Source organism: Sebastes umbrosus, chromosome 3, assembly GCF_015220745.1.
Source record: "Sebastes umbrosus isolate fSebUmb1 chromosome 3, fSebUmb1.pri, whole genome shotgun sequence".
Lineage (NCBI taxonomy): Eukaryota > Metazoa > Chordata > Actinopteri > Perciformes > Sebastidae > Sebastes > Sebastes umbrosus.
The window spans coordinates 20,168,907-20,190,665 of NC_051271.1; the positions used below are offsets into that span (position 1 = coordinate 20,168,907).

General features: G+C 40.8%; 1 protein-coding gene across 1 annotated transcript in view; it reads right to left on the bottom strand.

Moving 5' to 3' along the window:
* Window positions 1–448: 448 nt before the first annotated feature.
* dchs2 (dachsous cadherin-related 2) overlaps window positions 449–21,759 on the bottom strand; it is a 39,143-nt gene continuing 17,832 nt past the window's right edge. Inside the window, exons 11-21 of the mRNA XM_037764882.1 lie at window positions 20,858–21,097; window positions 16,560–16,694; window positions 12,870–13,079; window positions 11,669–12,529; window positions 10,842–10,955; window positions 9,970–10,181; window positions 8,900–9,051; window positions 7,066–7,196; window positions 6,667–6,953; window positions 5,754–5,895; window positions 449–4,064 (exon numbers count right to left, since the gene is read on the bottom strand). Of these exons, the coding sequence (XP_037620810.1) occupies window positions 1,465–4,064; window positions 5,754–5,895; window positions 6,667–6,953; window positions 7,066–7,196; window positions 8,900–9,051; window positions 9,970–10,181; window positions 10,842–10,955; window positions 11,669–12,529; window positions 12,870–13,079; window positions 16,560–16,694; window positions 20,858–21,097 (5,084 nt within the window). The 3' untranslated portion in view covers window positions 449–1,464. The remainder of the gene's footprint in view (window positions 4,065–5,753; window positions 5,896–6,666; window positions 6,954–7,065; window positions 7,197–8,899; window positions 9,052–9,969; window positions 10,182–10,841; window positions 10,956–11,668; window positions 12,530–12,869; window positions 13,080–16,559; window positions 16,695–20,857; window positions 21,098–21,759) is intronic.

Below are 21,759 nucleotides of genomic sequence, written 5' to 3' on the forward strand. Positions count from 1 at the left end.
CTTTTAACCACGGCATTCCCAACTTTATTTAAGAGGAATGCGGTATGAATTGCTTCACTTTGGATACTTGTTGAGAAAAAACACTGAGGGTGGGCATGGTAAATTAGGATTCAGGAAAAAAAGCCCATTAAAAGCAAAATACGATTCTATGATACATTTTAAAGATACTTCAATTACAGTATTTTATGCAGCAGTAACGTCTCAGCTCTGTGGTAACATTTTCTTTGTTTTATTATATTATATTCTTTATTTTATTATGTCCCCAAAGTTAGGAAAACTGTCTTAATTATTGTTGCATTTTACTTATTGCCATTTACAGTAAGAAATCATGTCTTTGAATATAAAATCATGCACATATATGCACACTAAATCATCCTGAAGGACAATCAGTAACACAACACCTTTTAAATAAATGCTGAATCCAAGAAAAATACACAAGAAAGTTCCTTTATTGCAAAGTTATTTGCAAATGTATTAATATTTAAACTCATACAATTCTCTGGAAATTGTACATAAAGTGCTGTTTAATAATAGGATGTCCGTAGTCTACAGTCAGCACACACAAAAACAATCATGAAGGGAACAGACCATTTCTGTTCATGAGAAAAAAAAGTAAAATAGCCAGAACCTGGGAGTAGTTTATGAAAATCTGCCATCACGCTGAGCAGTGACAGCAGGACAATATAATCCCATTTCTTGAATCCGTACAGTTAGCGTCAGTGAAGAATCCCGCATATGTTTTTAGTTTTGTCTGCATAAGCCTTGACTCTTTTCTAGCTTTGAAAGACGTAATATAACATGAAAATTAAGAACGGTCCTAGATTGAAGGAATAAAATAAGTTCTGTTCTTCATGGGATTTCATTGGCATTTTATTGGCAGAATATATTAATGAAGAGGGAGGCAAAAATGGGTCCGTATTTAAAATCCTGGTTTTTATGATTCCAGGAAGAAGAACTCAACCACAGAACAATGTTGCCTTTCTTTGCTTATTAAAGTTAAACCAACCTTGAAAGGTTTCCATTTAGAAGCTGCAACCAACCGCAATAACAAAGTGTTTCATTTTCTGCACATACAGTATAAACATGTTTACAATAAAACACTCAATAATTAATTGCTGACACGCACATCTGCTCTCATTCAAAGTGCTGCATTATAAGAATATAATGCAAGACTGAGTTCGGGCTTTTCCAGATATTCGTTTTATTACAGAAGCGAGTTATGAAATCAACCTCAATCTAAGCAATTAAATGACTACATTATGTTCAAATGACAACTTTGCCTGGTATCGCCCCTTTGAGACTAAACTCACCCATGAGTCTAAAACCATAAAAAATGTATGAATATTTTCAATAAACCAAAATGAAAACTAAATTGTGTCCCTTAAAATACTATGGGAAATACCTTCAGATGGTGAATGAAAGATGGAAGTGAATGTCACAGATAAACTTGATCAAAGTTCATGTCTACACCTGGATTTCTGCCTCCAATAGGCTTGCAGTGAGGGGCCCTGAGTCAAGTCTGATACCCCCCACCCCGGTCTCAGAGACAACTGGTGAGGCACTGGGGGTCTTAATGGTGAGGGAAGTCAGTGATGGGGAGAATGTGGGCGTCATGGCTGAGGGGGTAAGTCCTGTGTTCCTGGATAAGGGGGAATACGCATATCTACGGGAAGAGGGCTTCCTTCTCAGGCTTGGCATACGCCCCGGCTTTCGTGGAGGTACAGTCCTAATGCCGGGCTGAGCCACTCCCGTTATAAGAGGCGGTGGGTACATGAGACAGCTGGCCTCCGCTGCGAAGTCCTCACGGCCGCCTTGAAGCTCCTCGTCAGGGAGCATCCCGATATCGGTGAAAACGGAGGCCATAGTCTGGAAGCGTGGCTCCCAGTCCAAAACATAGTCCCAGTTGTAGCTGCCGTGCATCTGCTCCTCTAGACACATCAGTGAAGAGAGAGAATCTGCAGAGGCCTGGGCTTCCGAGAGGGGAGCGTACCCATTTGTCCTCATGCTCTCCTCCAAATCCCTCACCCTAAGTATCGCAGGAAGTAGTCCCTCACCTCCTCCCTCCTCTTTGAAGTGGTGGAGGCTTTCCGTACTGGCCATGCCCGAGACTAAACGCTTATTGACAGATACAATGTGCTCCGGCCCTACATCGATAGAGTGGCAGGAGATATCGTCCCCAGGTAAAGCAGAGTCTGGGATCTCTGTGGCCTGGTTGCCTTGCACAGATTCATCTCTTTTACGGCAGGGGTACTGATTAATCCACTTGATCTCCTGGTCTTCAGCTGTCTCACCTTCTGCTGATCCACGGCCGCTCGAGTCTGACTGATTGTATGGGTTCGATGTGTCCCTCTTGGTCACCAAGATGCTGGGCCGTTTCATCTCCTTCAGAGAGATGGCACTTTGGCCATTGGATCTACCAAATGAGTTTGTGCCACAGTTCAAGTTCAAGGCAATAGCAGCAGCCTTTTTGATTGCCGCTTCCTTGATCTTGTACCGGAGAACCAAGCCCACAAAAATGAGGAGGACAAGGAGGAACATGATTAGTGAGACACTCAAACTGAGCATGTGTGCATCAAGAGGCACCCCGGTGAGTGCTTCCGCTGAGCTGGAGATATTGACGAAAACTCGGCAGGCGGTGGTCCTGGAGGCCAATCTGGGACTACTGGCAGACACGACCAGCTCCACCATGTCCTCATGGCTGCCTCGTCTGTGATACACATTACCCGACACAAAAATGGCACCAATTGTTTTGTTTATTGAGAAAAACGGCGATGACTTCACAAAGGAGTACTCCACCAGCCCGTCCACCCCTCCATCATGGTCCATCGCCATCACATAACCGACTGGCTCACCAGGCCTGGCATTTTCTGGCAGGAGGAAGTGGTACTGCTTTTGGGTGAAGACTGGACTGAACTCATCCACTCCCTTGATGGTCACCTGCACTCTCACTGTAGCTGCTTTGTTGCCTTTGTCCCTGGCCTCCACTACAAAGCAGTACTCACTCTCGCGTTCGTAGTCAAAGGTCTGTCTGGTGTGAATGTCGCCTGTTAGAGGGTCAATGGCGAAGGCCTCTTTCTTCTCAGGGCTGCCACTGCCATAGTCCATGAAGCAGGAGGACACAATTGAGTAGGCAAGCTGGCCGTAGGGGCCTAAGTCATTGTCGACAGCATGGACAGAACAGGTGTGGGTAAACGCTGGGAGGTTCTCCAGCACAGAACAGTTAATCGTAGGGAACATGAAGTATGGAGTATTGTCATTTTCATCCAACACTGTGATGAAGACCACTGTGAACGCAACTTTACGTTCTTCAGATGATTCACCGCCATCAGATGCTCGGATGGTGAGGGTGTATTTTGAGTCTTCCTCATAGTCAAGCGAGTGGTTGACCACCAGAAGGCCAGAGTGAGGGTTGAGCTTGATGTGACCTTTGCTGTTCCCCGAAATAATGTCGTACCGCAACAGGCCGTTAGGTCCCAGGTCAGGATCCTGAGCACTGACCTGGACCAGCCTGGTTCCTACATGGCTGTTTTCACTCACCTGCGCATGGTATCCTGTGCTGGAAAAGACGGGGGCATTGTCATTGCAGTCTGTCACAGTCACCATAATGACAGCAGAGCTGTTCAGTGGAGGCGTTCCTCGATCTGACACGCTCACTGTTAATGCATAGCTCTCCGTGTTCTCACGGTCTAAAGGGTTACACAGAACAAGTTTTCCTACATTTCTCATCTGATTCTCAACCTGAACCATTTTTACTTCCAGACAGAATCGCCTCTCCTCATTTCCCCTGATGATGTCGTAGTCCAAATGGGTGTTTTCAGGGCTCCAGTCTTGGTCCTCTGCAGACAGGGTCAGTAGGGTGGTGTCAGTGGGCGTGTCCTCTGGGACGGTGAGCGTGTAGATGTCTTGGTGGAACAAAGGCGCATGGTCGTTGGTGTCCAGGATCAGCACATCTATGGAGGTGACAGTAGACTGCACAGGATCGCCTTTGTCTTTGGCCTCAACCAGTAGATGGATCAGGTTGCTGTTTGTGATGGCCTTTAAGGGCTTATTGGTGAAAACAGTTCCTGCAAGACAAATCATGTGTTCGTGAGTGAATCAGTTTTTCTAAAGCTGCACTAATCAGAATTAGAAATGGATCCAATGACTGTGCAGCGTGGAAGTTGCTCATAGTGATGAACAATAGAACTTTTTAGCTACTTTAGCTAATTGTTGTTGTTTTACAGTAATGCATTACTGTAATATTATTATTTTACCCAGTAATAGTATTACAATTTCTAAATCAGTAATTATATTACAGTTATTAATCCAAGTAACGCTGCATTACCAAGCGTGCAAAAGCATGCATTGCACCCTCAGTTCAATATGTTGCACCGTCAGTGATATAACTGCCATAACAACTTTATAAGAACATAATATATCAGATTTCAGTGTCCAAAAAAATCTAATACTAAAATCTGTTTCACTGTTATCAAAACATGATATTGAACACTCATTAGAACATATGTTGATTTTGTCTTACAATGAAACTGCTTAGAAAAGCTTTAGGAAAAACCTGACATCTGGCCTCACCAATGTAAAACTATAAAACTCTTTTTGACTGATTTAACAGATGGTTTAACAAATACACAGATTGTTCTTGGATTTGTTTCTCTTTGAATTAAGAACTATAAAACATGTCTGCTTATATGACAATATACTGTGAGTTAAATCAAAATTGTACTGGTCATTAGACACCGCAATGCAACATCATTTCCTGTGTAACTATTCTAATGAATTCCATATGCAAGCCGGTAACAGCAAATGTTCTTGTTGGATGACAATAAAGTGTTTGTCCGTCCAATTTATTGTTCCACTTCACTGCAATTTAAACTTTTCGACATGATGACTTTATTTATTCTCGGGCTCTGCTCTAAAGCTGCACCATTCATTATCTGTGAAACAAATAGGTATGGAAAAACTGAGAGGCAGCGCACCACAAAGAGCACCATATTAAAGTTTGGGATTTAGAGAGCTTTAGTCAACATTGATGCAATTTTCACTTTGCATTTGTGCTCCTCACCGCAAAACATGGGCAAATACATTTCTTTGATATTAAACTTTGGAGTTCAAACATGATAGAAAGCCCATAAATCACACTTGAGTGGAAAAGACTGGCCAGAACTGAGGAGGGGTGGATACATTTCAGCTCTGCAGGATTTATCTTCTTTCTTTGGTTTAGACATTTTTAAAAGGGAGATAATAGGATAGGCATGGCTCCTCTCAAGCACTTTATCTCAATGCCTTCTAATTGCCTTCTCCGCTGCTTCTCTCTCCCCCTGTCCAAGGAACTCCCTTGTACATCCAAGACTAGAAAAATATAAACACTGGAGAAATATACTGCTACTGGCAGAATGACAACTCTCAGTAACCTCTGATACTGTACGCTGCAGGCAAAGACTTTCTCTATGCCCTTTTTTTGGCATGTGCCCCTTTAACTATGCCAGAAAAACTGATTTTAATGGAGAGAATAAGAGGGATGAATATGAAAATCAGACCACCAGACAGTCATAAGTCATGAAACTTGTAAAGCTTGAGGTAATGTGTTTTACAGAAGAACTGCAATACATCTTGGATCATTGTTTTATCCTTCTGGTGACTTCTTAACCTCTCCTTCTATACACTGCATATGCATACAGTGAGGGTTTACCGTCAATGAGACATTTATATCTGAACTATTTGCAGGATGTCTTTTCCATCAGTTAAGCTGTTCTTACCATTGTCTGGCTCGATGTAAAAGCCTTGTAAAGGAGATGAAAGCAGTCTGTAGGTGATCTTGCCGTTGAGTCCAGAGTCTCTGTCGGTTGCAGACACTGACAAAACTAACGTGTCTGCTGAAACCAACTCTGACAACTCCACCTTGAAGAGAGAACCAATAATGAGTCACATCTGCAGCAAGATCATAATGTATACTCTGTATATTCAGTCAGATACCACTTTCTAATAAGGTTATTAAACATTTATTAATGCTTTATAACTCTATTATAACTTTAGTTAACTCTTTATTTCGCCAAGAGGACCCCTCAAATGGAAAGTCCCACTCTTAAACTGAGCGAAATTGTCGCAGTGATTATCTGGAACAAAACCCATACATTAAAGAGGACCTATTATGCTTATTTGCAGGTGCATACTTGTATTTTGGGTTTCTACTAGAACATGTTTACATGCTTTAATGTTCAAAAACTTGACTAAAAACATAAACTTTACTTTTCTCATACCAGCTGTGCTGAAGCATCTCTTTTTACCCTCTGTCTGAAACGCTCTGTTTGAGCGACAGACCAAATCACCGGATTACCTCTTTAATGACTTAGTTTCTAATAAGCCATCAAGTCTGCACTTCATGTTAGTAAGTCATCAATAAAGGATTACACACAAAAGACAGACCAAGTTATACTCAGGGACTATGTGTGTATTTTAGAACCTGGCAACCCAAAAGTTGTCCTCGTTAATCATTTTAATAAAGCGTTAATGAACAACTTTATATTACAACTTGTAAATCCTGAATATGCCATGCTTTTTTAGAAGATTGTTCCTTTTGTCATTTTATAATAACAACATGCGTATACCGTTTTATTCATGGCTTGTTGACATCAACCAGTTGGCCTTGATCGATAAATATATCATCTGTACCTGGTAGGAGACCTTGGTGAAGACTGGGGCGTTGTCATTGACGTCAAGTACTTGAACTTTGACCTCTCCGGTGGTCTGGTGGAGGGAATCAGATGCCCAGACTGTCAACGTGTACTCTGTCTGCTCCTCATAGTCCAAGGCTCGAGTCAGGGTGACCACACCAGTGTATCGGTCAATAGCAAAAGGGAAATTGGTGCTGCTATTGTCTGAAAAGCCGTAGGTGATGGTTGAGCTCAGGTCCACGTCGTTTGCAGTCACCTGGGTGACCATGTAACCTGCAGGCAGATCTACAGTAAAACAGAAGACGTCAAAATAAGTCCACAAATAGACAAAGAACATAGACAGTGTTTGTATCTGAATTATTGCAAGCAGTCAGAGAGCAGTGGGGGTTGGTATTACTCTCTGCTATGACCACGGGCTCCATGGGGGGGATGGCAGGGCCGTTGTCATTGACGTCCACCACTTGGACCCTGATAGCGACGGTGCTGCTGAGCGGAGGGTTCCCCCTGTCTGCTGCCTGCAGAACCAGCCTGTAATTTAAAGGCAGTAAACAAATTAGTATTCACATTTTTTTTTTTAAATTAAGAGAAGGACATTATAGTTTAAGAGGGTTGTGTATTTTTGAAACAGGTAAAGTGAGGACCAATGTAAAATATAGATGTGTGTCAGTTTTGGGAGTCAAATTATGGAACGGGCTTAGTGATGAGTTGACATTTTGTAGCTCTCTGTTGAGCTTCAAAAAAGCCTTAAAATGATCAATAATTAAGGATTACAGTGTAAAATGATTAAAATGTGAAATAAGTAAGAATTACAATTTAGAGTCAATTTTATTGTTTACTTTGTAATGCTGATATTCTGGGTTATTTTATGGATTGTATAGAATAGGCAAAAATAAGCCTTTGGGCTTCGCCTATTCCTTTTCGGTCATTGGTTATACGAACGTTGTTGTGTGAAATGGATACAGTGTTGGTTTATATTCGCAGATTATAAAGTTGTGTTCTTTTTGATGTATGACCAAAATAAAACTATTCATTCATTCATTCAAATGATGTCACTACTCTCAATAACAGAAATGAGCAGACATTTTAGGTATTTGTACTTTTTGAGTTCATTTTAAAATCAGTATTTCTACTTTCACTTGAGCAGATTTTTGACTGTTGTACTGAACTACATTTTGATAAAAATAGAGGCAGTGCACATGAACAGATTACGGGGCCCATTTCATCAAATTTGCAAGATGCAATTTCCTTCATTTCCATTACATTCATTTACAGTAGAACAATGACTACATTTACGTGCACACTAATATTACACTATTATTCAGAATTTGATATGAGTCATGTGAAACCGCAAATTCCGTTTGCATGTGCCGAATTAGGCCTTATTCCGAATGGAGCATTTTCTGATTAATATTGTCTTTTTCAGAGCAAAAAACATATTTTGTGCATGCAAACATAGTCAATGATTTGTCAAACATAATAATACTGACACTTATACTGACAATTTGTGAAACTGGCCCCATAGTACCACATTGGCCCTCTTACTGTAACCACACACACCAGGAGTTGACTTTACATTTAATGACTTCCCATTTAAACTAATTTAAACTAATAAACAGGTCTTCTCTCCATCTCCTAACAAAGATAAAACAATCATTATTTTGTCAGCATTCAACAACTACAAATTCCACAAGGGTTTGACTGTGTGCCAGTGGCAAAGACTCATGTGATGTGTATCTGTTGGATGCAAACAGAATTGTTGTTAAATAGTTTTATGATTCAATTTGAATCCTTTATAATTACACGGCTTTGTTGAATTCTGATTGGTCAATTACGGCAATCTACGGTCCCCTAATTTATTTATCGCTGTTATATATAACAGACCGTTACTATGGATGCAGTTCTGATCTCCGAGTTTGGATGACCATTTTTGTGTCAAATTACTGATTTCTTAAGTAAGTAGCTGTGTAATAAGAGGGATAATGTACAACGAGCGGGTCATTGTTGTGAAATAAACCCCTTCAGGGCGATGCAAGATTCACATCGCCCTGTCAGGGGTTATTTTGCAACAATGACCCGCTCGCTTTACATTATCCCTTGCTCAGAAAACTCACAGAGGCTGGTGACACACTCTCTATTTCATAAGTAGAAACTTACGGATCTACTTTTGTCTCGACTGTCATACATTCTAGAAATGGTCAAATAATACTTTTTAATACGTGAGGTGGGCGTACTTGTATGACGGGGTGATCTCGCGGTCCAGCAAGACATTGGTAGCAAGAATCCCACGAACAGTGTCTAAGACGAATGCTTCGTTAGAGTTACCGGACACGATGGAGTACTCAATCTGCCCGTTCATCCCGCTGTCAGCATCAGACGCAAACACCTGCAGAAAATACGGGCAGTAGTTAATAAAATCACATCACCAATTATCACAACTAAATATATGTTCTAACTCACACAGGCTCCGCCCTCTACTGGACTCTATGGTTAATACTGTCCTCCAATCAGAAGTATGCATTTGCCAACTGAAAATTTGCATAAGCGTAGCGGGACAATCAGGACGTGTGTACCCAATACACGTGGACCCCCGGTAAGGCGGTACACATCGCTGTCTGCCATCCTTTTTCTCCTCAGCGAATGGCGATTCACCCACTGTCCTTGCAGGGTTAGGCCGTGGCTATACCCAGTTCAGTTGCATACTTACTGGGTTGACTGGGGTCGGCCTGGGTTGTAAAGATGTAGGCGGGCTGCGGCGACTAACCTCTAGCCGGTAAAGATTGGTGTGTGTTATGTCGCGGCAGGGCGTGCATAAAGTCCAGTAGAGGGCCTAGCCTGTGTGAGTTAGAACGAAGGTTACGATATTGTAACCCTAGTTCTATAAGCACAGGCGGAGCCCTCTACCAAGGAGGCCCTGCCGCTTTTGCACCAGTTGCTGAAGAGCGTGGAGGATGACAGACAGCGATGTGTGCTGCCTTATATACTGTGGTAACGCACGTATTCGGATACGCACGTCCTGATCGTCCGGCTGCGCTTACGCAAATTTTCAGTGGGTGAATGTGTGCTCATGATTGGAGGTGAGTAATACCCATGGAGTCCAGTAGAGGGCTCCACCTGTGCTTATAGCAGTGGTTCCCAAACCCACCCCCGCCCTCCCTTTATAACTCTGGGCCCCCCTTAGGGGTCCCGCCCCCCAGTTTGGGAACCACTGGCTTATAGAACTAGGTTTACAATAATGTAACCTTCGATATACCTGCTTGGTATTTCTGATGTCAAAGAGGGTTTACATATTTATAGCATCTACCTGCATGATATAGGTGTTGTGCACTTGCCCCTCCCAGACAGCTGTTCTGTAGCTGCTGTGTTCAAACACCGGTGCGTTGTCGTTCATGTCCAGCAGGCTGATGGAGACCCTGCAGTGAGCCGTCTGCAGCCCGTTGTCAGCCAGCACCACCAGCTGGATCTGAGGGCTCACCTCGAAGTCCAAGGAGTTATCTTTCTGCACACGGATCTCACCTGAATGAGAGGAAGAAGATAAGGTAACTGTGCAAACCCAACATTAGTGACTAGTGCAGCCCGTTGTATTTCAAAGTTGTGTTTTTTAAATCAGATCAGGGAAAATTACATAAAGGAAAGAAAAACATAACTTTTTATGTATTAAAAGGTGCTGACAGAAGCACTTTTAGGTTCAACTCTTTGTGGTAACCATAAAAAAAGGTATTTGCTCCTATGTCAGTATAATAATGTGCATTCAAGTATAACTACTTTACGTAGACATGAATCCATTAAGAGTTTGGGGAAGAATATGATAAAATCAGACAGGCAACAATCATAATTATTTAGGAAATACTTGTATATAAACAACCAGATGAAGCAGATAAGTTGAAAGAGCATTTTGAAGGGAGACACAGAACGTAATATGATGTTTGGATTAGAAGCTCATAGTGGTTAAACATAAACAATTGTGCGGACTGGAAAATCAAAAGTTATTTTCTGGATGCTTTAGTGGAAAATAAAATGGACGAGTGAACGAGAATTTGTGCTATTAGCATAACTCAAATGATGAAAGCTGGCATGAACACCATCTGCTAATCATAACCAGCGAACTCCTGCAACAACTTTGGATGGACGGAGGAAAGAAAGGAACGAATGCAATGTTTTTGTTTTGTTTCTTACCCGTGTGACGGCTGATGGAGAAAATATGATTCTCGTTGCCGCTAAATATGGTGTACGTGATCCTTTGTCTGCTGTTGGTTTGGTCACTGGCCTCCACTTTCGCAATCCAAGTGCCTTGACAAAGAGAGAGTGAAAACATTGGTGAGGTTTTTAATCCCTTAAGACCCGCGATCCTGACCAATTTTACTGTCTTTCAGAGGCTGTAGCAGGTTCAGTTTTAGAGCTAGTGTGAAGACACAGATGTCATATGAAACTAGAAAACCTGAGGAAATATGTCATGCTAGCATTTCTGGAAAGAGGCTAAATAACTTTCCAAAGCGTGGATTGACAATAAGGGGGTTTCTGAGCAGTTTGTGCTCGCCATCTAATCGCCGAAAAATGCATTCTTGCAGAAATCTTCAAATGTCAAAAGTGTTTGATACCAAACCACAACATGGCTTGTTCTATGCTGTTCCTCAAGGTCTTGGTGTCTTAAAGTGATATTTTGGAGGGATTTTTGATCATTTGTATCAATTCTTGAGTGGTAAAAACTGGTTAAATTTAGCACCCAATCTGTGTAACAAATGGTATCAACCCAAAATTGCTACAACAACTTTAATTAATTAATTCATGTTTATTTCTAATTTATGACTAGAACAACTTGACACATCGTGCTGAGCTGAATCTCAAATTAATCTTCAGGTTCCCAGCTTTCAGATGATGTACACCACTTCTATGTGACATATATTATTGACCTGCTATCTCCCCTCTAAAAAAGACAAAAACGGGTCTGGTGTGGGTCTAATGGTATCAGTGAATACAGAAGGAACAGAGGTGGTAAAACGTACCAGCTCTACTGTTCTCCTTGACAGTAGCGTTGTACACTTTGTTTGTGAACTGCAGTCCTTCGTGTTCTCCCTTCAGATGGATGAAAACCAGGCAGGTGGAGGTTAAAGCAGGTCGTCCTTTATCTGAAACCACAACCTGCAGCTTCCTCCCTGAGAAACCTGCTCTCACTCGTCTCCTTAGTGAAATCTCTCCCGACTCGCTGTTGACGTCAAACAGGTTCTCCTCGTCGGACAACATAAACTGTATCGTCCCGTTGTCACCCTGGTCGCCGTCTGTTGCCGCCACCGTGGTTACTATCTGGTTTGGTAGGTTCCTCATGGAAACCCACGCGTTGATGGGATTCTGCTCGCAGACCGGCACATTGTCGTTCACATCCTCCACCTGTATGGTCAGCGACGCCACGGAGCTCAGCGGCCCTTGGGTGCAGCCGTCGGTAGCCACGGCTTTGAGGGTGTACTGGGCCCGGCTCTCTCTGTCCAGAGACCTGGTGGTGCGGATCACTCCTGTGTAAGCGTCCACCGAGAAGGCCCCCTGGCTGCTGTCCTCTGTCAGAGAGTAGGTCAGGTCCCCGTTGGACCCCTCGTCAGGATCGAAGGCACCGACGCGCAGGACCTCCGCTCCTGCAGGTAGGCCCTCGCTGATGAAGGCGTGGTAGCTCTTACGGGTGAAGGAGGGGATGTTGTCGTTCTGGTCCAGTAGCAACAGCTGGAGTTGGGTGGAGGAGCTGAGCGGCGCGGGGCCGTAGTCACGGGCCTGTATGGTGAGTGTGTAATTCTGCCTTTCCTCGCGGTCAAGGACCTGCGTGGTGCTGACAACACCCGTGTGGCTGTTGATGGTGAAGCGACCTCTGTAGTCCTCACCTAAAGACAGCGGATAGAGATTAAAGCATAATTCTTACCACAGATTGGGTCTTATTTTTTTGTACATTTGTCCATTACTTCTATCCATTATGGTAACATTTATCACCAAAGTAATTGACAACATTGTTATGACTAAGTTCGACATGAGCGGACAGTTTAGCCAGATTATCTAAAACACTTTATTTGAAGGTAAAAACTGGAAAGTCGAATGAGTTTGGCTTACATCACAATGTCGATGAGTTCCCAGATCTAAGCTATTAACTTGGTAAGTATAACGTTATTACTGATAGCCAAAACTACCAAATCATGATCCGAATAGCTCGATACACAGGCTCCTTACCTAAAATGGAGTAGTGTATGGTTCCATTTTCCCCGTGGTCTGGATCAGAGGCCTGAGCCGTGTGGACCACCCCAGGAGGCAGGTTTTCTGGCAGGCTGATCTGGAAGGACGACTGCATGAACTCCGGAGGGTTGTCATTGTCATCCAGCACGGAGCACAGCACTGTGGCCGTGCCCGACAGAGGCCGCGGGCTACTGTCGCGAGCCTGGACTGCAGACAGTAATCAAAGGGAATTCACACCTCACGGCTCACGCTCGCTGAAGAAACCTCTGTATAATTTTATTTTATTCTGTTAGTCCTGTGAAATCAGTAATTGAACCAGGGACATTGTGATCACAGTATATATGTGTCTTAATCACTTGGCCACAATGACGCCCATGGTTCTTATTTATTTCCTGGACTTAAATCCATGGGAATAAGGGAACAAGACTGAGGTTGCATCCGAAATTCCATACTAACATGCTATTAAGTACGCTAAAACAATATGTGAGATTTTCTAGTATGTCCGAAACCCTAGTATGAAATAGGGCTGAGTACTGGCAAGAATCTGGCATATCATGATACAGGGGTTACGATTCAATTGGTGACGATTATATTGCGATATATTGCAACTTTTGAAGTCTGTTATAGTATAAAGATGCATAAAATCTGAGTTATGCAATCAGAACAGTGGGATGTGCATTTGTATTTACCACAGTCCCTGTAACATCCAACATCATAGCACTACTTTGAGAGGGCACACACACTGAGAGGGAGCATCTCTTTGCAAATTAAATATTGACTGAGTTCATCTTTGCATGTAAACTTAATTAAAAATCAATACAGTATCACAAAACATAATATTGCGATATTCAATATTTAATATTTTCTTACACCCCCTAGTATGAAACCAATAGTACGCAAATTGCATACTATTTCAGGTGAAATAATACAGTATGCAAATACTGGACACGAAAGCAGCATAAATATCCCACAATGCAATGCAGTAGTATTAAAAACGTTCATGACAGACATTGGTTGACAGCTCTGTAACGTCAATAACGCTTCAATGTAAGTGTAAGTATAAGATTCACCTTTGCTTTAGGTGTAATAAATTAGTTCAGACTTTATGATTCTCACAAATCATCATTTGGTCACATGAGGTTGGCACGAGTTCCCAACATGGTTATGTGTCTCCAACTCTCCGCTCTCAGGAAGCAGCGACGTAAATTACAGTTCAGTGTGTCCGAAAAGATTCATGCTACTGTTTATTCACAGAAAAGTATGTTGAATGATAGCACAAATATTGGGTATGTAGTGCATAGTATGCGATTTCAGACGAAGCCTAAGAGTCTGCTGATGTCAACATGCTAACAATGACACCTCTAACTTATAGGTATTTAGCCGGTATAATGTTTAAACACAAAAAACAACTGAGGCTGATGGGAATAACATTAGATTTGCATATATGTGGTCATAAACCAAAGTATTGGAGACATTAATATTTTGACCTGATGATGGCGGGGGAAGTAAATTCAGGGGTTCAACAAAGTCAGTAGGATTCATCCTCTGGAGAACATTAAGTTTCATGAAAAATCATACAAAAGTTGTTAAACCAAAGCGACCGAAAGACAGTATGTGCCATGCCGTTAGCACAAATAAATATGAAATACAACTATTGGTAAACAGCTCAAAGAGGCCACAGACTGTTATTATAATAGCTCATTCAACAGTAATTTACTATATTGGAGAAATAAGTATTACATGTGACACTGTATGGAAATAAACAGTTTTGCTCACCACAATGACTGAACTGATTTTTAAATGCAGTACAGACCTGAAGAATAATAAAAAATAATACTGTCAACACAACGAATACTGCGACAGCTTTTAATACACGCTGAAAATAACTTTTATTTCTTTCCAAATTCATCCACAGCCAGAGAAAACTGTCCCCACATATTTCGGTATTTCCCAATAATCCAGCGTGATTCTGGCACAACCTCAAAACGTTCATTCATTCTTCTTTCCCGTCATTATATTTTGTTATTATATTTAATTGTTCATCGAACTGCTGACTGTACAAATATTATGATAAAACATCTGAAAGCAGTTTATCACTAAACACTGCTGAATAGCTTGAATGTAATTGCTGCGTGCCCACGAGAGAGTGAAAGCAAACACTTGAAAAGGCAGAAGGTGCAGTCAGTAGAGGTTAGATATACTGTACCTCCTCAGCCCTTTAAACGTCTACTGTTTCCTCAACATAAATCAATCTGCTGAGTTATGTTGCTTTCATACAAAAGGCCTTGAATTCTTTATGACTTTGGCTGCGAAGCATGTCAAGAGAATGAGAAACAGAGGACGAGAGAATTGGTAGAGGCTTTATATGTTTTGTTTTAGCAGCTTTACATTTTTTTTTTAGATATTAGATATTTTTATAACCCTTTAGTAGGAAGATTTGAGCCAAGTTACTGGCTTAAATGTGTAGCCAAGCAGGAACATTGTAGAAAGAAGAGAGTGACAGGCTTTCAAATAGTTGGTTGGGCTTCTATCCTCAGTTTCACACTGGATGCGATTTTAATTCAGGAAATCCTGATCACAGTCATTGATGATACAGGTCCAACACCAACTTTAAACTTACATCAACTTAATGTTTTCTTACTCATCAGTACCTGATTGTGATTGATTGCAGAGGTGTGGACTCAAGTCCAAGTCATGTGACACAAAATTAATGACTTTAGACTGAACAAAATCAGAGAAGACTTGCAACTGGACTTGGACTTTAACCCCAGTGACTCGTGACTTCACAAGGACTTGAGCCTTTTGACTTGAAAATACTTGATACCTTCACCAAAGCCCAAACATTAAAAAGTATGTCATTCAAGTGTGCCACAAATCAACTAATTTCCCCTCATTTAATACTATTCATTCCCAGCAAGTCGACACTTATTTCCCCAGATCCACTTTGTTTGAACCAATCCGACAGCATCCAATCGAGTTGCAGGAGAGAACCACGAAGAACTAACGTTACGTCACTGAGCACCACTTTGGAAAATTGATACCTAAGATAAGTTTGTTTGCGAACAAAAACTGCGGTGGTCAACAAAAAACTAAACTAAAACGTGCAGGTCGAAAATTACAGACGGAGACGCAAATGGCATTTCATTTGGTGAAAAGCACATTATGTCTTGTTTAGGACTCGAATGTCAAAGTTTAGGACATTTGTGACTTGCAAAACAATGACTTGGTCCCACCTCTGACTGACTGTCACTACTTTTCCCAACTTGTAAAAACTCAGATGGTTTTCTTTGTTCCCTGTTGACATTGTAAAATGCCACTCTGAATCAGGCAAATCCTGACGCATTCCATCATTATCCGTGTAGCGCCAAGACTGTGGTTTCAACAGTCGTCTTACTCATTAAATAGACGGCCTTTACTGTGTGATGTCGCGCCATTGCACGTTTTCCATGAAGCTTAATAATCTTAAAATTCTATTTATGAAACTTCCTCTGGCGGAGGCGTGCTTTATTTCAGGTGAGGCGGGGAGCTTCTGTGTGAAACCCTGTTATCTCAACATCCACAGGATTTTATTAAATCACAAGTAACATACCTGCCTTGAAGTAAAGTGACAAACGTGATCACCCAAACTGCTTGATGACAACGAGAGTGTGCTTTATATCGGAGTGTGTGTGTGAGCGTGTGTTGTACCTCTGAGCGTGAAGTGGTGCTGCTGCTCTCGGTCCAGGTAGGAGGTGGTGGTGATCAGACCGGTGTAAGGGTTGACGCTGAAGAGCTCGTAGCCGGGGCCGGGCAACAGGCTGTACCACACCACGGCGTTCTCCTCTGGGGGAGGAACACAGGAGGTTAATGTATGTTTAACACACTCTGTGAGAGAGCACTGCTATAGACCTCAAAACAAATCCTCATTTCATAGAATGTGTGGAAAACTACTAAAATAAGCAAACACCACACCGGATGGTAGGGCGGTGTACTGGCAAGAATCTGGCGATACAATACGTACCATGATATAAGGGTTACGATTCAATATATCGCGATATATTGCGATACTGAAAGCAGGAAGGAAGGCGGTAGTAGTAGTAAGGCGATATTTTACCATTTTTAAAATCTAAAACAGAAAACTGTCGTATAAAGAACACATCACCACATGCATAAAATCTGTGTAAAAAGTTGACTTTTTTATGCAATCAGGACGGAGGGATCTGCATTTGCATTTACCACAGTCCCCGTAACATCCAACATCATAGCGCTACTTTGAGAGGGCACATACACTGAGAGGGTACTTATCTTTGCAAATGAAATAAAGTATTGACTGAGTTCATCTTTGCATGTAAACTATTAATTAAAAATTGATAGTCGCAGAACGTAATATTGCGATACTCGATATTTTCAATATTTTCTTACATCCCTACCACATGGTGCCCAGCATGTGCATTCACACAGGCCATGGATCCACAAATTCAGAAAAAAAACAGAGAGAACTTGTCTTATTATGAAGGACACCAGGTACTCTGTCTTAGCTTCCATTTTTATAAATCTCTCTGAAACAAAAATCTCATAAAAAGGATTCTTTAACTGAACTTTTAGGTGCCAAAATCATTTGCCAGGCTGTATATTAAACATATAAACAGTAGCTATGTGTAGAAGTCTTCTTTAAATTTGAATGTCTACGCTTAGGGTAATTCCAGATATCATTCTTCCATGGTGATTGGAAACTTTATATTGCCTTTGTAATGAATAAGTCTTTTTCATGTCTAAAACAAGATAATACTTTCTATAATGGTCATGTTTTCAATCAAAACTGATACATCTCAGCGTCTATGTTTATGGCTGCTTCCATTTCAGACGGGCTTTATCTGACGCCATATTGGAAACACAACCATGGGGTAGAGTAAATCACACAATGTCATGTTTCACCTTTGGACAGGCGAGCAAAACCTGAATCTGAGGCCTTTTTACTGGACTGGTCTGGTCCTGCTACTCACATAGTTCTTCTATTACAACCACACATTAACCAACAGAACAAAAGTTAGCCTTGAACAATATAGTTTTACATCATTTCAGTATCAGAGGATCTGTATAGAAGCTGTACATCTGTCCTCTGACAATAAATGGATGCAGTGTTCAGGGATTAAAGTCAATGTGAGAGCTTTTAGTATTTAGTGAGGAAATAACAGGATGCAAGTGATGCTGACAAATATAAAATAAACTTCTCCCTCAGTTTGCAGTGGAACTACTTTCTCCCAAAGAAATAAGTCTCTATGAAAACTGCTGACAGCTTGCTCTGTGGATGTGGATGTTTTTTTTCTGGAGTCAAGTGAGAAAATATGTTTTTTTTTGTAATTTGAGTATAATGTCAGGATAATAACATTACTGCCAATGGTTCTATTACTGGATTGACTCACATTTCATTAGAAGCTGTGTTTTTAGCCGTCTGAAAAGTGTGTTGAGGGACCATTTGTGGATGCCAAGAAGCTCCACAGAAGTTTAGAAGCTCTTTAGTGCACACAACTGTGAAACTTTTGAATGATATTTGCTAATTTTTTTTAAGATATGGGCTGTATTTTTAATATAATTTTGACCCAGAGGACAGCACAGCTATTCATTAAAAAAAAACTACAAAAATCTGAACATTTGTAAACCAGGCCGCGCAGAGTAACACCGAGGTTAGCTGTCACACTCGTTCATATTGCACTTCTCCTCTGACTGACTCCAACACATGGAAACTGGATACAGAGATCGACACGGGCACAAAACAATGGTCATCTTTGGGGAGCGTTGGGGGGGGGGAGAGCACAAATGATAATCAAATAAGACTGCTGGGAGAGCGGGCTGAGCTGCCAGACGAGGCGATTCGAGGAGACAGATGAAAACACGGCGCCTATTGGCACAGATGGCTTGGATTATGGAAATCATCACGAGAGAGGACCTTTCAGATCTCCCAGAGGAGCTGTGTGCTTGCTGTTCTTGGATAATTCTCACCCCCAGTTCACACTGAAACCCCTCCTGTACAGATCCTCCTGCCACCTCCGCTATTTAAAAGGACTCGTACTGTCAACATGACGAGATGAGGTGGGATTCAGGAGGCCCCGCGCACAACGTGTTAAAATAAACAGCGCTGATGTGTAGATTTGTGAATGCGATTAGGGGGTTAGGTGAATGAGATTTGCCGGGATGTACGGTGAACATATAGCACAAGAAAAAAACACAAATGGAACAACGCATGAAGTAAAAAGGGGGCAGAGGTTGGTTTCAATTAAACTGTTAATGGAGTGAAACAAAACAGACGATAACCTTGATTCACGGCAGCGCTGACGTTTAACCAAAACACGGCACAGTGAGCTGCTGTTCAGCTGTATTTTGTCATGTGGTACTTTGCTTTAAAGATAATAAAAAGGAAATTATATACTACTGCTGAAACAGCCATTTTGCCATTTAATACATACAATTTTTTTTAAATATTACAACAGGTTTAAATGCCACAGAAAGCGAAAAAACAACTATTCATGTCTTCATAATCTATAAAATACTCCATTATTTTAGAACTGAGGTGCTTTTTTTAATGAGTTAATTTCATTTTTAAGTGTCACTATTTGGTTTTATGCATATTGAGTCTGTGGTTTGAGGCTTTTAGGCCTCAAGGACGCATGCTAGTGCTGCCATCTAGGCACTCTGGAGGCAAACTGCCATCTCCACTTCAGAGAAGAACTATTTCTTAATAGAACATAATTGAGATTTTAGGGACGTCCAGTTTTATGTTTTTTTTTCTATATTTTGATTGTAGTTGGTCAACTGTTGTTGTTTCTCAATGTGCAAATTTGATTGATGGGATTGGATAAATAACTAAGGAAAAAATAAATACATAAATAAATAATAATAAAATAGAAAAGAAGCACAACCTTAAACCAGACACAATAGAGTGAACAATGATCAATCTCTAAATAGAGAGGAGAACAGAGATGACATTACTGAAAGCATTGGCAGTCTGTTTTAAGATGAGAAAAGAAAACAAATTTAAATAAGCAAAATGATGACAGAACAGATATTTAAAGGTAACTTATACCAATCAGAGGGAGACAAAAACATAAACGCTTCTTTAGCAACTTATTTGGATACAAAGAGGACTATAAAGATCTCTATCTATATAGCCCAAAACCCAGTGTTTTTGTTTTTCACAACCTGCACAACATGCAACATCTTCTATCCTGAAGATCTAATTTAACATCCGTCAGTTCTCAAAACAAATCAGTTCTTTCTTTATTTGCCTGAACTTAAAAAACAAGCACGCTCCCTCAGAATTTGTATCTACGCAAACATATACTGTATGTATATTTGTAAAATCACTATATTAGAAACTAGGGATGTGGTTTAAAGGAACAGTGTGTAGCATTTAGGGGGATCTATCAGCAGAAATGGAATATAACATTCATAACTATGTTTCCATTCGTGTATAATCACCTGAAACTAAGAATAGTTGTGTTTTCGTTAGCTTAGAATGAGACCTTCATATCTACATAGGGAGCGGGTCCTCTTCACGGAGTCCGCATGTTGCTCTGCCATGTTTCTACAGTAGCCTAAAACGGACAAACTCTCACAAGTTGAGAAAACGTGATTTGGAGAATTTTATCAAAATAAGAGTTGAAAGAAATAGTTGATTTATCGATTAGTCAATCGACAGAAAAATAAGAAATGTTTTGATAATCGTTTAATTGATTAGGGTCATTTTTTAAGCTTCTCAATTGTGAGGATTTGCTGCTATCATATAAAGTTAATATCTTTATTCTTTAAATGTTGACCAAAGGATTATTAAATCAATTGAGAAAATAATCTGTAGATTAATCAATTTAAAAAATAATCACTAGTCACAGCCCTGGATTGAATATAAGTGTGTTAAACAATCAACTGAATGCCTTTTCTCCATTTTTAACTTTTATCTGAATGCCATCAACACATAATTAAACCAGAAACATGATGATAATAACAATTACCTGAATCTTTATCAATGGCAGAGACCCTGATCACTGGTTCTCCCGGGTCTCTGTTCTCCGCCACGCTGGCGTTGTAGACACTCTGACTGAAGACGGGCGTCTGGTCGTTGACGTCCCCCACCTCCACTGTCAGAGTCTGGCTGGAGGAGAGCGAGGGCCGTCCGTGGTCGACCGCACGGACGGTCAGACGGTGGAAACGTTGTGTCTCATAGTCCAGAGGGGCCGAGAGGAACAAGAGGCCTGTAGAAGATGGAAGAAGATGAACTTTGAATATGATGGTTTCTTAATATTGCAAGCAGAAGTGGCTTGATGCTTTCTGAAGTGACATGTAATAAAATAAAAGCTGATTTGTCAGGATGTTTTTTTTAAGGGGAGAAGCACCAGGCAAAAACATAACGTGTCTTCTTTCAGACTAGTGGAAAGAAAACATACAAAATACACATTTAGGTCTCTATTTTACTATTTTGTTTGCGTCTATAGATTTCTCCTAAATTCACCAAAAGTTACCATCGTTTGCATATTTAAACATAACATTTCAGAAAACTTGTAATATATTTTATATATAAAAAAAATATTATCTTAATATAAGTAATCAACTGAGGAAGTTTCATGGTGATATCTATTAGTTAAATCTTTTACCCTATTCAAATGTAGTGTCCTCAAATTGTATGGAATTTTACAAAACATATCTTTAAAGGCTGTTTTCTTAAAATTAGGTTTTTCTCACTTTGAGCCAGAAATCTGCACTTCAGTAGCACTTACATACATCAAACTTTCCAGTTTCATTCCCATCTATATTCTGAAGGGTTTTACTGAGGGGTTTGTTCATATATCATTCATAGCCTGATTTATACAACATTTTTTTCCTAAAAACATGGCGAAAATGGATTTTCTTTTTTTAT